General features: G+C 37.8%; 1 protein-coding gene across 4 annotated transcripts in view; it reads left to right on the forward strand.

The window, feature by feature from the left end:
• ppp1r13bb (protein phosphatase 1, regulatory subunit 13Bb) overlaps window positions 1–16,270 on the forward strand; it is a 113,261-nt gene that overhangs the window by 28,766 nt on the left and 68,225 nt on the right. For 3 of the 4 annotated variants that reach the window (XM_060829223.1, XM_060829224.1, XM_060829225.1), the window contains exons 2-4: window positions 3,331–3,478; window positions 10,839–10,958; window positions 12,057–12,133. In XM_060829223.1, the coding sequence (XP_060685206.1) occupies window positions 3,331–3,478; window positions 10,839–10,958; window positions 12,057–12,133 (345 nt within the window). Of the gene's footprint in view, window positions 1–3,330; window positions 3,479–10,838; window positions 10,963–12,056; window positions 12,134–16,270 lie in introns of those variants that run through there. The other variant, XM_060829226.1, reaches the window with a different exon arrangement.

Raw genomic sequence — 16,270 nt, forward strand, 5'->3', positions numbered from 1 at the left:
CCTCTCTCTCCCTCCCTCCCTCCCTCATATGTTTGACAACATGCAAAACTTTAATCAGGTTATTTTGAAGTTTTTCTGCGTATCCCAAAAGCTTGTTTTACAGTTCACTATATTTTTGGCTGTAGCTGTGGTACCACTAAAAAGCTCTACCTGAGGGAAATGTAAATGTTTTAAGCATTTTGAGAAGTTTATCAGCCACCATTCTCATTTATTTAGGGAGCTGTTTTGTATTGATACAGCACAAAATCAGAGAAAGCTGACATTAGTTTCCCAGATCATCATCCTTGATTCTATCTTTTTGTAAATTTCAGGTGATCCAAAACTCTGCAATTTGAAATGTAACCCGCACAAAGTCACATTTACCTGCTACTTTTGTGCTTGCTGGCCGATGTTGACTCCCAGTTGAACAATGGCATTCTCTTAAAATTCTACCTGTTTTCAAAATTCTCCATGGCTTTGACCCTCTATTTGTAACTGCTGCTAGTCTGACAGCTCTTTGAGATATCCACATTCTTCAAATTCTGGAGTCTTTCAGATCCCACACAACATCTTTGGTGGCCACATCATGAGCTGCAGAATGCCTTTCCTGAAGCTCTCTGATGATCTTTGCTCCTTACAGTTACTCCCTAAAACCTACCTCTTCCTTGAATCTCTTTGTGTAACTTTGTATTGATTACTTTAATTGCAGACGTCTGATGTGCTTTGGGCCATTTATGTAGCAATTTTATGTAGTAAATTCAAGTTGTTACTGCTTGCATTTGACATGCATAATGTTCTGGAATGTACAGTACATATATAATCATGAAAGCTAAGTTAACTTGTAAATGTTACATCAAACTGTGGCAATCTGCTGCGAAATTGAAACTGCAAAGTGGAGCATGTTTTAACATTTAATTGTGTCATGGTAAGATGTGAAGTTGGAATATTTTGCAAATTGCATATTATCAGTTCAATGATTCTGCATCCAGATTTTTTTTAACCTACTGATATAACTGTTTTCTCTGAAATGTATCAGAGAGTAGAGTGTACTTGATATCCACTTGCTGTCAATAGAAAATGCTGTCCTGTTTTATTTGGGCCGTCTTATCGGTGTTAAAGTCGTAAGTATGCCTGCTGATTCTGCATCACAAGAACCCAATGACGTCTGCTAATGCAGTGAAGTGGATTACCATTTGAGCCTAGTACAGAGACCTGCTGGCAGACTGTTTTCCTTTGGAATTCCATTCCTGTTGACAGGAACATTTTTCTCCTGTTCTTTGTATTTCCCTCCATTTTATTTTTTTTCTCAAGTTTGATTATTAATGCAAAGTAAATGACGAATTTTGTTGCAATGGTACTGCAGAGCTTCGTTAAGTCAAGAGAGAATTCTTGGCTATGTAAAAAAGTTGGTCAAAAGCTTCATATCAGGAATAAAACTAATTACACACATGGGAAGGTAAAGTATAAATCATACAATATTCTTTGAACTAAAGTAACAGTAAGTTAATTGTGATCTAGAAATGCTTAGTTTGACCTTGTATACAAAACACCTGCAATCATGAGTTAATGTTTCTTTGTCACAAATAAACATGAACTGCTGCTTTTGTGTACTTTGGCAAGTAGAGCTTTGTACAGTGTGTGGTCTTGTTACAATTTATGTTCTGATAAATTCAGCATTTTGTGCAGTTTTTTGAGGTATGTGATACATCTTAATAAAGTAGGTAGAATATGATTTTATTGTTTTTAATCTGCAATCTTAAAAGTTTTTGGATAATTGCCATGAGGGAACAAAATTGTTGCATACTATTGAAGCTACTTGTGTTAAATGCAATCTCAGTAAAATACCAGATAAATACTATTTATCTCTGGTAATTAGTGTGCAAGTCACAGTACTGGGAAGGTTTTGTTATTCGAGTTGATGAATAGTGTTTATCTTATTTTGGATTTATAGGAGATGGTTTAGTCAGTATATCACCAGGCATAAAACCAGGCAAAGTGTTTGGATTTGGCTGCCCATTTTGGAAACAGATTTTTATTTTAATTTCCACTGAATTCAAGTTAAGCCCTCTTCTATTGTTTAATACTTGTTATAACCTCATCAACCAGTAAAGTATACTATTTAATGAAGTAAGAGATAACAGAAAATGATTTAATATGGAAAACTGAAAAATAAGTGTCAAATTAATTCATACTGAGAACTTTTTAGGTTCAACAAACATTTAATGAATTTATTGAAAGCTACTCCCTTTGTTTTTAATAAATGTACTTTGAGAGCCACGACTCTAAAACCTTCTGGTACTTAGCCTCCACTTGTGGTTTTATTATTCAAGCAGTAGCATCATTATTTTAGGTACAATGAGAACAAATGAATTTGGTCTTCTGAATCATTGCTATGATTAGCCATGTGCATAGTGCGTGAAAAAAGAATCTGTAGCTGCTGTTTTGATTCAAGCGTTGATACAGATGTACTGTTCTGGGAAACTTAGTAGACATCATTCTTTTGAAGAAAACACAATGCTGGAGAAACTCAGCAGGTCTGGCAACATCTGTGGATAGAGAAAAGCAGAGTTAACATTACTAGGCTGGTATGACTTCGTCAGAATTGAAGGTTCTGATGGAGTTGAGTCGGAGTTTCCCTAGCATTCTCGGTGTTTGTTTGATTTCCAACATGCTTGGTATTTTGTCTTTATTTGAATGCCATCGTTCTTTTATGGTTTGGAGATGTCGGTATTGGACTAAGGTGTACAAAGTTAAAAATCATACAACACCAGGTTTAGTCCAACAGGTTTAATTGGAAGCATTAGCTTTCGGAGCGCCACTCCTTCATCAGGTGGTTCATCACAACCTGGTGTCCAATTAAACTGTTGGACTATAACCCGGTGCTGTGTGAATTTTAACATCATTCTTTTAAATTTGGCTTGGGGGTTTCTTTTAAAGACATATTGGTAGGTTGAGCTACAGTTCAGTGTTAGTTATACAGTAAGTTGTACAATTGATGCAAAATATTGCTGAGGCAAGTGCATTCTTTTTATATGAAAATGTTAAGATCTATTTCCAGACTCTCTGATTTATTTTTAAAGCAATAAATATGCTTTCATTGATTTGTTTTCAGCTTTGTCCAGAATCTCAACAGTTGTACTGTGTTCCATTGAGAGCTATAACACAGAATATTTCAAGTAAATTTGTTCTTCTGAAAAGATTGTTGGTCTCTGTTCCAATGAGTTTGTCCTTTAAAAAATAGGTTTAAGTTTGAATGTACAAGGTGTTCTTTGGAAACCTGAGTGTATTAAAAACTAAACTGAAATCGTTATAGTTTAAGTTTAATATGTAAAATCTTTTTGTTTTTTGCAGATGATACTGACTGTGTACTTGAGTAACAATGAACAGGGTTTAACTGAAGTCCCTATAACCCCAGAAACAACATGTAAAGATGTAATTGAATTCTGTAAAGAGCCTGGTGAGATCGGTTGCCATTTGGCTGAGGTGTGGCGAGGAAATGGTGAGTGTTGCACATATTTGTCAAATATCTGCCCTTCCTGATGAAGGGCTTATGCCTGAAACATTGACTCTCCTGCTTCTTGGATGCTGCCTGATCTGCTGTGCTTTTCCAGTGCCACACTTTTCAACTCTGATTTCCAGCATCTGCAGTCCTCTCTTTCTCCAAATATCTATCATTGGCCATGTCAATGTTTTGACCAAAAAAGACCATCAGTTACGAAGTGCTCAACTATATCACTCTGTGGTAATTTGCTGCTTTTCTCATCACCTGAGTGACAAAACAAGTTAATAATCAATTCAGGCACCATCTATTATCTAAATCTAACCCTGTGTGAGTAGTCGAGAACGCCTAGCAATCCCATATATTTCCAAGCTCCCCATTCCATCTGTGGAAGAAACCAAATAGCAGGAAGGGTTCAGGTCACTGAAAGCATCTGATATGAATAAAATAGACCTGATTGTGAACTTTGACTATTGCGCACTAGAAATATGATTCTGTGCAGTTTGAGAAAAGTAGAAAACAGAAGGAGCCTGATGTGAGTTTTTGTCATTAGGGAAGGATTCAGTAAAGTAGATGTAGACAGCATGTTTCAAATTAGGAGAAAGGTTAGTGTTATCTCTATGTAGTAGCCATAAAAATGATATAATTATTCTAAAACTAATAGGGAACTTGGGAGAAGCATTTGACTTGGTGAGTGGTTAGACTATGGAATTCAGTATCTTCATTGGTATAATTAACTGGCATAGTTAGGGGCATTTGAGGGGAAACTAGATAAGTTCATTTAAGGGAAAAGACTAAAAGAATATAGGGAAAAGCTGAGATGAAGTAGGGTGGACAGAAGCATACTAAGAGCATGAATATTGGCATCAGCCAGATTTCTGAACAGTCTGTTTCTATGTTTGTAACTCTCTGCCATTTGTTTCAAAAGTAATTTATTCTTGTTTTCCATGTGTACTCATGGTCTCATTTTCCAGGATTGCTTGAAGGACTGAAGAGCATCTGTCCGGATTCCTTTTACAAGTTAATCATAATACTCAATTTATTCCTTTGCTCAAAGTAGCCCAAAAACGTGGCTGCCCTTTATTGTAACCTAATCAATAAAACAACGGATATTAACAGAACAGTCGGTTCCGCTATAATGTGGTAGTTCCGTTCTCATGCATTCCCATGTTATAAGAAAATAACGTGATAGCAGCACCATTTAAACTAATGGGGCTAGAATTACATTACAACCAATACACAATTTTTAAAAGTTTGCCCTTTAGAAACAATTTGTCAATTGCGTTATAGCAAATTCACAAAAATGAAATTCACGTTATCACAGAATTTCCTGAACATTGAAATTTCACCTTGTTAACAATTGTTGTGAGAACTAATAAAAATAATTAGATATTTTTATTGCACCAGACTTCTTCTCTGATCTGTCTGAATCTAATAACTCGTGTAATCATGCACTGAAATTTAAATCAGTCGTGTTTGCAATGAACAAAAAGGAATGATGGGCTAAAACAAATCACATAATGCTTTTACAACTAAGGGGTAGAATGTGATAAATACCTAGTTTTTTTTGTCAAAGATTAACCTATTTTAAATTGAAGATGAATGAAGATAGCCAAATTGTTCTGGAAGGTAGCTGAGGGTTGCCAGGACTTGATGTTGGAGAGACTGTTAGGTCTGAAGGTTAATAAGTCTCAGGGGCCTGATGGTCTACATCCCAGGGTACTGAAGGAGGTGGCTCGAGAAATCGTGGATGCGTTGGTGATTTTTTCCAGAGTTCGATAGATTCGGGGTCGGTTCCTGAGGATTGGAGGGTGGCTAATGTTATACCACTTTTTAAGAACGGTGGGAGAGAGAAAGCAGGAAATTATAGACCAGTTAGTCTGACCTCAGTGGTGGGAAAGATGCTGGAGTCTATTATAAAGGATGAAATTACGGCACATCTGGATAGTAAGTAACAGGATAGGACAGAGTCAGCATGGATTTATGAAGGGGAAATCATGCTTGACTAATCTTTTTGAATTTTTTGAGGATGTAACCCTGAAGATGGACAAGGGAGGTCCAGTAGATGTTGTGTACCTATACTTTCAGAAAGCTTTTGATAAAGTCCCACACAGGAGGTTAGTGAGTAAAATTAGGGTGCATGGTATTGGGGGCAAAGTACTAGATTGGATTGAAAATTGGTTGGCTGACAGGAAACAAAGGGTAGTGATAAATGGCTCCATTTCAGAATGGCAGGCAGTGACCAGTGGGGTACCTCAGGGATCCGTGCTGGGACCGCAGCTTTTTACAATATATGTTGATGATATAGAAGATGGTATCAGCAATAACATTTGCTGATGATACAAAGCTGGGTGGCAGGGTGAAATGTGATGAGGATGTTAGAAGATTACCGGGTGACCTGGACAAGTTAGGTGAGTGGGCAGATGCATGGCAATTGCAGTTTAATGTGGATAAATATATGGTTATCCACTTTGGTGGCAAGAACAGGAAGGCAGATTACTACCTCAATGGAATCAATTTAGGTAAAGGGGCAGTACAGAGAGATCTGGGTGTTCTTGTACACTAGTCAATGAAGGCAAGCATGCAGGTACAGCAGGCAGTGAAGAAGGCTAATAGCATGCTGGTCTTCATAACAAGAGGAATTGAATATAGAAGCAAAGAGGTGCTTCTGCAGCTGTACAGGGCCCTGGTGAGACCACACCTGGAGTACTGTGTGCAGTTCTGGTCTCCAAATTTGAGGAAAGACATTCTGGCTATTGAGGGAGTGCAGCGTAGGTTCATGAGGTCAATTCCTGGAATGGAGGGATTACCTGACACTGAAATACTGAAGTGTCTGGGCTTGTATACCCTTGAGTTTAGAAGACTGAGAGGGGATCTGATTGAGACATATAAGATTATGAAACGGTTGGACACTCTGGCAGCAGGAAACATGTTTCCGCTGATGGGTGAGTGCTGAACCAGAAGACACAGCTTAAAAATATGGGGTAGACCATTTAGGACAGAGATGAGGAGAAACTTCTTCACCCAGAGAGTGGTGGCTGTGTTGAATGATCTGCCCCAGATGGCAGTGGAGGCCCAGTCTCTGGATTCATTTAAGAAAGAGTTGGATAGAGCTCTCAAAGATAGTGGAATCAAGGGTTATGGAGATAAGCCAGGAATAGGATACTAATTAGGAATGATCAGCCATGATTATATTGAATGGCGGTGCAGGCTTGAAGGGCTGAATGGCCTACTCCTGCACCTATTGTCTAAAATGTGTTGCTGGAAAAGCGCAGCAGGTCATGCAGCATCCAAGGAGCAGGAAAATTAACGTTTCGGGCATGAGCCCTTCTTCAGGAAATGTTCTGGAAGGTAGACAGTTGATAGAATAACCAACAGGTTTTTATTTCAAACTCGGTGATGGAATAGGATATTTTCATTTTTACTGCATATATATTGTGTAGTTTCAAAATCAAAGGGGCATAGCTGCTACACACTGCAAAGGAATATGTTAGAATAAAGTTGCTGCATTCATGTGCAGCTGATATTTTTTCTTTTTCAAAGGTTTCCAATTTACTCCCTTAATCATCTGAAGATGTTAACTCATGTTCTGTGAAGCGAATGGATTCCAGCAGTCCTCTGGTACTTATCTAAGTGGTTGTTTCTGTTTGGGAGTTGGGTATTATGGATGAACATATCCTCTCACATAATGTCAATATGCACTTCTGTTTTGGCAGAGGCTTCTGTGAATTGCAAGTAATAACAGGATTTCTGGATGGTTTATTCTTTGTCCCCACCTTCACTTAAGGCTGCATTGCTTTAACTGAGATTGATGATGGATTGAAACAGAATCCTTGTTAGTCTCAGACCTAAGATACGAACGCATTTGTGTAACATCAACAGAAACCTGCAGAATATGCAAGCGGGCTATTTAAATGTGGAGACACTGTTTTAAAATGTAAAAGTGATGGCAACCAGGAACATTTGGCAGTAAGGAAAAAAAGACTCCAGTTCAGATGAAAATAAATCATTGCTTACTAAGTTTATAAATGTAAATAAATCATGGTGGCTCAGTGGTAAGCACTGCTGCCTCAGAGCACCAGGGATCCGGGTTCAATTCCAGCCTCTGGCGACTGTCTGTGTGGAGTTTGCACGTTCTCCCAGTGTCTGTGTGGGTTTCCTCCGGGTGCTCCAGTTTCTTCCCACAGTCCAAAGATGTGCAGGTGAGGTGAATTGACCATGCTAAATTGCCCTTGGTGTTCGGGGAATGGGTCTGGTGGGTTGCTGTTCGGAGGGTTGGTGTGGACTTGTTGGGCTGAAGGGCCTGTTTCCACACAGTAGAGAAGCTAATCTAATCTAAAATATTTATAATTTGGGTTATAAATATGAACTATTAATTTATATCAGCATTTGTTTAAATGAGGAACGTTAGGTTAATTTCTGTTTGAATTTTGACTGGTTTTGCTAATTTGGAAAACATACTGGTATTGTTTTTGGCATAAGTTTAACTTCATTTCTCCAGTAAACATTGTATACAAGGGCAATGATTGGTTTAATGTTTCTACAAAAAAAAATTCCTGGAGAAGAGTTGCACCTGCAATTGTATTTCTACAGTTTTCACAGGACAGAAGAAGTTATATCATCCCTAGATGCTATTTTAGGCAATGAACAACATACTTAATTACCTTATCATGAAAGCATTATTTTCAGCTTAAAATGTCTTTGCATGAATTTTAGAAGAGGATAGTGAGCAATCCTGTAAATCAAATCATTGCATTGCTGTACACTATGGAAGCAGTAATACTGATGTTAATTCACACAATGGTCATAGATCTGTATCTAATATATACAAAAAGTTTACATTTTTGATTGTTATTCATGAATGAATATTTATCTTTTTTCTCTTATTTCAAAACCACTGGCTACCAATAACATTTTCTTCAAAGTTAATTTTCTTACTGATTTTGGCCATGTTGATCGTTTGAAGGAAACAGGATTCCTGTGAGTTTAGGAATATATGTTTTATGCTTATGCAGTTGAAAATGTGTTGCTGGAATAGTGCAGCAGATCAGGCAGCATCCAAGGAACAGGAGATTTGACGTTTCGGGCATAAGCCCTTTTTCAGGAAGGGCCTGAAGAAGGGCTTATGCCCGAAACATCGAATCTCCTGTTCCTTGGATGCTGCCTGACCTGCTGCGCTTTTCCAGCAACACATTTTCAGCTCTGATCTCCAGCATCTGCAGACCTCACTTTCTCCTTTTATGCTTATGCACTCCTTTTTTAAATATTCATTTTACTGCTTCAGTGAGTTATTCATCAAGTGACCTGCTTCATACATGAATAGGTTGTGTGAAATCTCCAGGTCAACTTAAACTTGTGTTTTTAACCACAGAGACTTGTCACGTTGCTTGATCTTGTGTTACTTTTCCTTTCCCAGACCAGTTCCATTGCCAAAATTGCATTTTTCAACTTGTACAATATTTCCTGCCCTCACTTCGACCTATCACTCTTCCTTTTCCTTGCAGAAATCCTAAACCTTGGTATTATTATCCTTAAACCACTGCTCTTCTTGCCAAGTACCAGTGTGCCCAGTTCATTTGACTTGCGGTTGCAATACTTGTTTTTATTTCATGCTTCAGTGATCACCTCCAGTCATGTACCTCTACCTGACGTTTGACTCAGCCAACAATACTTAAAATTTAGCGCCACCTTTTAAATAGCGAACCATTATACTCTGGATTCTTCTGAGAAAAAAACACTTTGCTCTGATTCCTCTCGTCTTGCTTTCAAAAGCCTCTTCAAAACTTATGCCTTTAACAATGCTGTTGATTTTGGACCTAACTGCTTTCCCTTTTTTGTGTCTATTATATACTCATTGTCTCTGAGCTGCAAAAACAATTTTTATAGTTACTTCAATTTATTACTGTACCAGAGTGCTGAAATCAAGTGTATAGATTCTCAGCTTCAACTCAAATGAAAATTCCCTAATCTGTTTAGCTGCAGATTGAATGCACATAAAAAAAACTAAGATGTTTCCATCAGGTTTCATGGTCAGAAGTATGTGATTATTCCCTACACCACCGGTGGTGAATGAAGATAATGTTTTTGTAACATAGTTGGCAAACTATATATCTCAAATTATTGTAGGTTTCAGCGAGAATGCTAAACTTATTTCTTCCAAGGAAGTTTTTAAAGGTTTTAATATTGGGGAATATGGAAAATTAACTTCTATAGGTTGTTGTGGGAGCCATGTTTCCTGGCTGTCCAAAATATGAGCAGAGTTTTCAGGGCAGGTTATTCGATATGAATTGGTCTAAATCTGTCTCTCTGAGAATGAAGCTCAGAGAAGATTTTGTTTTTCAACTTTGTAGTTAGCATAATTCTGGCAGGGATAAGCTTCAAAACCAAAAGCTATGCAAATGTAATAACATTGATTTTACACAGCGCGACAGAGCTACATGCTTGACTGAATTCTCTTTTTACTTGCTCTGGATAGTATTGACTAAGTACTCCATGAAAGCTCACTATTAACCTTGGCAGCCTGTATTTTATCTTTGACTATGAAACTTCAAATCATTCTTCTATCCACTTGTGGCTTCTTTGAATGAGAGATCAGTATTTGAGACTTCCTTCCCATGTTCTGTCTCAGAACTAGGACCATTTTAATTCTCTCCAAGCATTCCTTTGGAGTTGGGTGCAGCATCTGAAACTAATTTGAATTTTTTGGCAATCTGTATAAGCCTACAGTATTATTTATTTTTCTAATCCAATTTAAACCCCTATCCTAAATCCATCTCTTGTATTTATTTATATTAAATAACATCTCGTACTTGTCAACTTATTCCCCTAATCTAATACAATGTCTGTTTATCAGACCACTTCATCATTCTATTTTCAGATGATTTTACCTACCATTGTAGCTGTGCCTTCCCATTTAAGTTTTCTATCACAAAAAATGTCAGCCTTTGTGCTCTTCCCCTTCCCTGTTTCTGTGCATGCCCTTAATTATTTGCGGTCTATCTCTTGTAGTCTTTGAGAAGCAAAATATTCATGTGTTCTGTGATACCATACAACTTTGAACTTTTCAGTCGCCATTCATGTATTTATCCTTTTGCCCTTCTTTACTGTATATATGTTTTGAGCTGGAATGCTTCTAATTTAGAATACAAAAGAACAATTAGTAAATTTTAGGCATCATTGGGTTATTAACTACTTGATTTGGATTGTTGCCTTCTATATCATTAAAGCCGAGCATTATTGTCACTAAAGGATGTGTTTTATAAGAAGTTATTTAGAAAGTCGAGCATTTTATTTACTTTTGAAAATTCAATGCAAGTTGATGTTATGTTCTAGAGGCAATAACATCCTGTTTCTTTGATAGAACGTGCCATTCCTTCTGACCATATGATGTATGAGCATCTGCAGAAATGGGGACCTCGTAGAGAAGAAGTAAAATTCTTTCTCCGTCATGAAGATTCACCCAATGAAAATATTGAACAAAGCAAGTAAAACACTGAAATATATTTTAAGAATTGATGAATGTGAAATAACATTTGCATGCCAGGAGCTGGACCATTTTAGTTCTTTGTTTATCTGCGAAGTTTTGTGCAGTTTCAAACTAAAATGTCAAAAAGCTGATTTGGAATTTTTTGGCAATCCATATATGCATACAGTATGTAAAGAGACCATTCTATACATGTGTCAGATTTTTGGAAGAATTATCCTGTTCACCTGCTCTTTCCCCATAGCCCTGCATTTCATACAAAAAGGTCTAATCAGAACTACTCGTGCAGGAAGTCAAATTTGATTTCTATTATTTGATATTTTAAGACTACCATATTTCATCATATTGTCATGGAAATTAACCAGCAGTAGTCTGAAACTGCCTAGAGTGAAATGGCAATCTCTCACCGTTTAACAAAATGTAATAAAGGTATTGCAGGTTGAGGAGCACCTTTGATCGTCCTTCATCCATTCTGAATATCCCTGTCGTCCTGCTGTTGTCATGTCATGTTATCCCTTAAATTATTCCAGACTTTTCATCTCAATTATCCTTATTTGCAGCTTATTCCAAATGCAGAACATTTCGTGCGAAAAAGAATTTCCTCGTTTTATTTCTACTTTTATCGCATACTAATTTAAACTTATTTGCTTAAACCTTTCATTGTTTAATTTAAAAAAAAAGTTCTGCTATTCACTGCACTTCCAATAGTACCATGAAAACATCACTACAATTAGAGGTAATTGAATTAGCAAAGCATACTCTTATTTTGATATCTCAACAACATACAGTGCCTCTGATCATATAGTTGTACTTCATTTCTGCACCCCATTATCAGACCAAGTTGGGCTCAAATTCACAACCCCTTACTTGGGCACAGCGCTAAGGTACACACTGAGAGCCACAATGGGAGATTTGGTCGTGACTAATGCATTTGCATAATAGGCAATAATTTCTGGCATTATCATACACCCTTTGTGGTGAATGCGATGCTACGTTAAGACTTGAGATTTTGCATCCATTTTTTAAAATCTCTGACTGACTTAACTTGAATCCAACTGGGCATATTTCAAAAGATATTTTGGTATGCTTTTGCAGGTGGACATCAGTCTCAAGATCAACTGAATAGATGGAATGGAATTCATCTGTCTACAGAAAAGCGTTTTGAAAATGGGGTATTTATTTTCTTTCTTTGATTTTCTTTTGGTTATAATTTCCTTGAATATACGTGTGCTGCTTAATCAATTCTTTACTTGGTTCATGTCCTTCCAATTTATGTTCATAATACTAAGAATATGACATTAAAGGTCAAGAGTCTGATGTGAGTATGCAGCCGTAGCTTGCCATTCTTCATGATCATTCTGCTGTTAACCACTATAGAGTCAGAATAATCTTAAGGTTCCTTGAGGCAGTGCAACATCAGCCACGTTCCTTGTGTTCCATGTCTTGTGTAATAAAACATTTATATGGAAAATATTCTCATTAACATTAGCAATTTATCGTGTGAATGCTTTAAATTTTTACATTTGAAAATTAATGTGGAAGATTTAACAGGCTTAAGACCTTACTTCAACACACTTCTCTTCAGTTCTTTCACTATTTGCCTGAAGGCACTGATTTCTGAATTAAGTACAATTCATGGGCACTATCCGCTCTGTGATGTAATTCACCTGACTCATGGCTGTGCCTGCTGCCACCACAGCTACACAGGTGCACTGACCACCCAAGCAGTCAAAGTATGAATTGTTTGTAACAACGCTACAGGTAACTGCTTACATGAAAAATTTGGAACCAATAAAAAGGCACATGTTCAAATCTTATAAATGAATTAAGTTTAAATCCAGAGGTTGTGATTTTCACACTGACCCATTCTAATCCTTGGCTGGCCTGTTCATTGCCTCCATGGCAACCAGGCTTTGATCCCTCACTCTCTGTCCTGCTTCTTTAGTGTTTACCAATCCTCCCTAAATAAGGGAACAGGAAGAAAGAGGCAATAAGGGAGCAGGTAGCCAGGGAGATGGGGATTGGAGACCAAAACAGTGCATGTAAACTGCAACTGTGATGTGAGGTTGGTCAGATTTATAACCATCAGTGGCAATGTGCAATGACCAATGACTTCTGGCTCATGGTACATATTGATGATGTCAGTGGCACCAACTTCTTTTTTTCTAGTGTGTTGGCAGAAGATACAGTGGTGGAGAGGGAGCAGGATAGGAGTATGATTCTATTTTGACCTAACGTTATTGCACTATTTACATGAATGTAAGTTGAAGGCTGGGAGCCAAGTCTATTTCTTCTGTTTTTACATTGGATACCAAGTCCAGTTGTAACCCCTCACACAACTACCCAAATGAATATCAGTAAACTCAGCTCTGATTAAGAATTAAATGTTAAGCCTTTCAGACTGATTATTTAGTCTTACAGATGGTTAGATTAAAAGTGCTTGCAATAGACCTTCAAGCAAAACAATTCTGTCACTAATCCTTATGCATGCCAGTTTATTGCAATCATTAAATGTTTAGATAGATTTTATGACATCTAAATTGGAATATATTATTAGATGTTTGTATTGTTTGGCTGTTTTTAGAAAAGCAAAAATTAGTTATGTGTTTTAATACCCTTGTATTTCCAAAACCTGACCATGTCACATTTGGTTTATTGGTACAGGAGCATTCTGGCCTTTGGTTAAAGATTGAGTTTGAGCTGCACTCAAACACTTGAATGTAGTATGAGGGGTTTGCTCCATATTTGGATATGACATTAAATCAAGACTTCATTCATTTGTTCAGTTTGAGATTTTCAAAGAGGTATAAGAAGCTTTCTCAGTGTCCAAGCCAATATTTATCTCTCTGCTACTTGTGGGGTCTTGTTGGTTCATGCAACATTCTTTGATGGCAGAACAGTTACAAAGATACTGAGATAAGTACATGAATAAGAGGAGTTTGGAGGGATTTGGGCCAGGAGCAGGTAGGTGAGGCTAGTTTAGTTTGGTATTATGTTTGGTGTGGACTGATTGGAGTGAAGGGTCTGTTTCCGTGCTGTTTGATGCTGATTCTGTGAAGTGCTTTGGGATATTTTGAAAAAAGAAAAATTGCAATAAAAATGCAAGTTATTTCTCTTTCAAAAGAGACCTTGAGTAAAACTTCGATGGATCTTTATGTCAAAGTCCAAGACAAGAATGTCCAAATTGTGGCCCTCAGGCCAGATGTCTGGAGTCTTGGCATTCTGGTTTTTTGAAGCATAGGAAAGTTTATCATATTTGTGCTTGGAATTATTTTTTCATTTGCTGGTTTCTTCTTTTGCAATTCTGTAGCACAAAAATGTTAAAAAGAGCTTTGTTGTTGTCATTCTACTCGATAAATCCCAAGTCAAAAGGCAGGATTATTAATACCAATTGAACTATTAAACACACTGTGTGGTTCCTGATACTCCAAAACAAATAGGTAGACAACTTTGCAGGATTGCATCAGGGTATTGTGGGGTGTCAAAGCTAATGCTCTGCCTAGTAGTAAGCACATTTGGAAAGGACTCCTATTTAGAGGGGTAATTTAAACAATCAGGTGCAACAATGCAGAAGGTGCGAAGTCTTTATTGTTGGATGAAAGAAAATTGGCTGAAAGATCATTCTCATCTCGAATTGCCTTGAGGAAAACATGATCCTGGCACTTGGGTTTTATGCCTAAATATGTGCCATCTTCAAGTATAATGGGGTAAAGGAGGAAGAAAATGCAAAAAGAGAGGCAGATAAGTTAAACTGGTTTTTCATTGGCTTCAGTGATTGATCGCTAGGTCATTGTGTATAGACTTCCAAGAAATATACAGGGATTATGTATTACACTATCATTTGCCAATTCATTCATTATTAGGTTGTTGTTTTTCTGTATCAAACATTCTGGTTCCTAACAAAGTTTAAAAACTTTGTTATATCTTCACTATTCAAACCCAATAACTTCAGGAATGTTTCAGTTGACTTTTGAACTCATTTTTTTTCTGTTTCATTCTAAAACTATTCTCGTAAAAGTCAGGTTAAATGCAAAATTAAAATTCTTACAATAATTTTACAAAATATGATACTAAAAGCAATTGCATCATTTCATCTGTCAGTAAAGTTGTGAATTTTTTTTGTCTTTTTGTAGCAATTGCTAAAAAAAAGATAGTGAAGCCAAATGTAGGTCCCTTTTGGTCAGAAATTGTAGATGTTATGATAGAAAACAGAAATGGCACACCAGTTGAATATATAGGTTGGTTCTAAAACTATACCTTGTTGTTATTGACCTTTCAACTAAGAGGAACAGGTACTTTCTAAGCATTGTGAGCAGCATGATGGCTCAGTGGTTAGCACTGCTGCCTCACAGCACCAGGGACCCAGGTTTGATTCCTGCCTCAGGCAACTGTCTGTGTGGAATTTGCACATTCTCCCCGCGTTTCTGTAGGTTTGCTCCGAGTGCTCCAGTTTCCTCCCACAATCCAAAGATGTGCAGGTCCGGTGAATTGCCCATAGTGTTAGGTGCGTTAGTCAGGGGTAAATATAGGGTAAGGGTCTGGATGGGTTATCCTTCGGAGAGTTGGTGTGGACTTGTTGGGCCGAAGGGCTTGTTTTCATACTGTAACAAGTCTAATATTGTCCATGTCCCTCATTATCTTACAGACTTCAATTGGGTCCCCTCTCAGGCCTCTCTACTCTAAACAACCTGACCTTAACTAGTTCCTCTTTGTAGCTAAAATGGTCAATCCTTGAAAAACTGGTGAATCTCCTCTCCAGTGCAGTCCTGTCCTTCCTCTTGTGCAGTGACCAAAACTGCACACAGTACTCCAGCTGTGATTGAACCAAAGTCATGTACAGCTCCAACATAACCTCTCTGCTCTTATCACTGCCAAGACTAATAAAGGCAAATGTCCCATATGTTGCCTTCTCTACCCTATTAGATTAGATTAGATTTTTTACAGCGTGGAAACCGGCCCTTTGGCCCAACAAGTCCACACCAACCCTCCGAATAGTAGCCCAGCCAGACCCATATCCCTCTTACTAATGCAGCTAACACTATGGGCAACTTAGCATGACCAATTCACCTAATCTGCACATTTTTGGACTATGGGAGTAAACAGGAGTACCCGGAGGAAATCCGCGCAGACACGGGGAGAATGTGCAAACTTCACACAGACAGTCACTCGAGGTTGGAATCGAACCAGGGACCCTCGTGCTGTGAGGCAGCTAACCACTGAGCCACCCTGCCGCCCCAAATCTGTCCTGTCACCTTCAGGGGTCTGTGGACAAGCATCCCAAAATCTCACTGTTCCTCTGACCTTGCTAG

This window comes from Hemiscyllium ocellatum, chromosome 8 (assembly GCF_020745735.1).
Source record: "Hemiscyllium ocellatum isolate sHemOce1 chromosome 8, sHemOce1.pat.X.cur, whole genome shotgun sequence".
NCBI classification, from domain to species: domain Eukaryota; kingdom Metazoa; phylum Chordata; class Chondrichthyes; order Orectolobiformes; family Hemiscylliidae; genus Hemiscyllium; species Hemiscyllium ocellatum.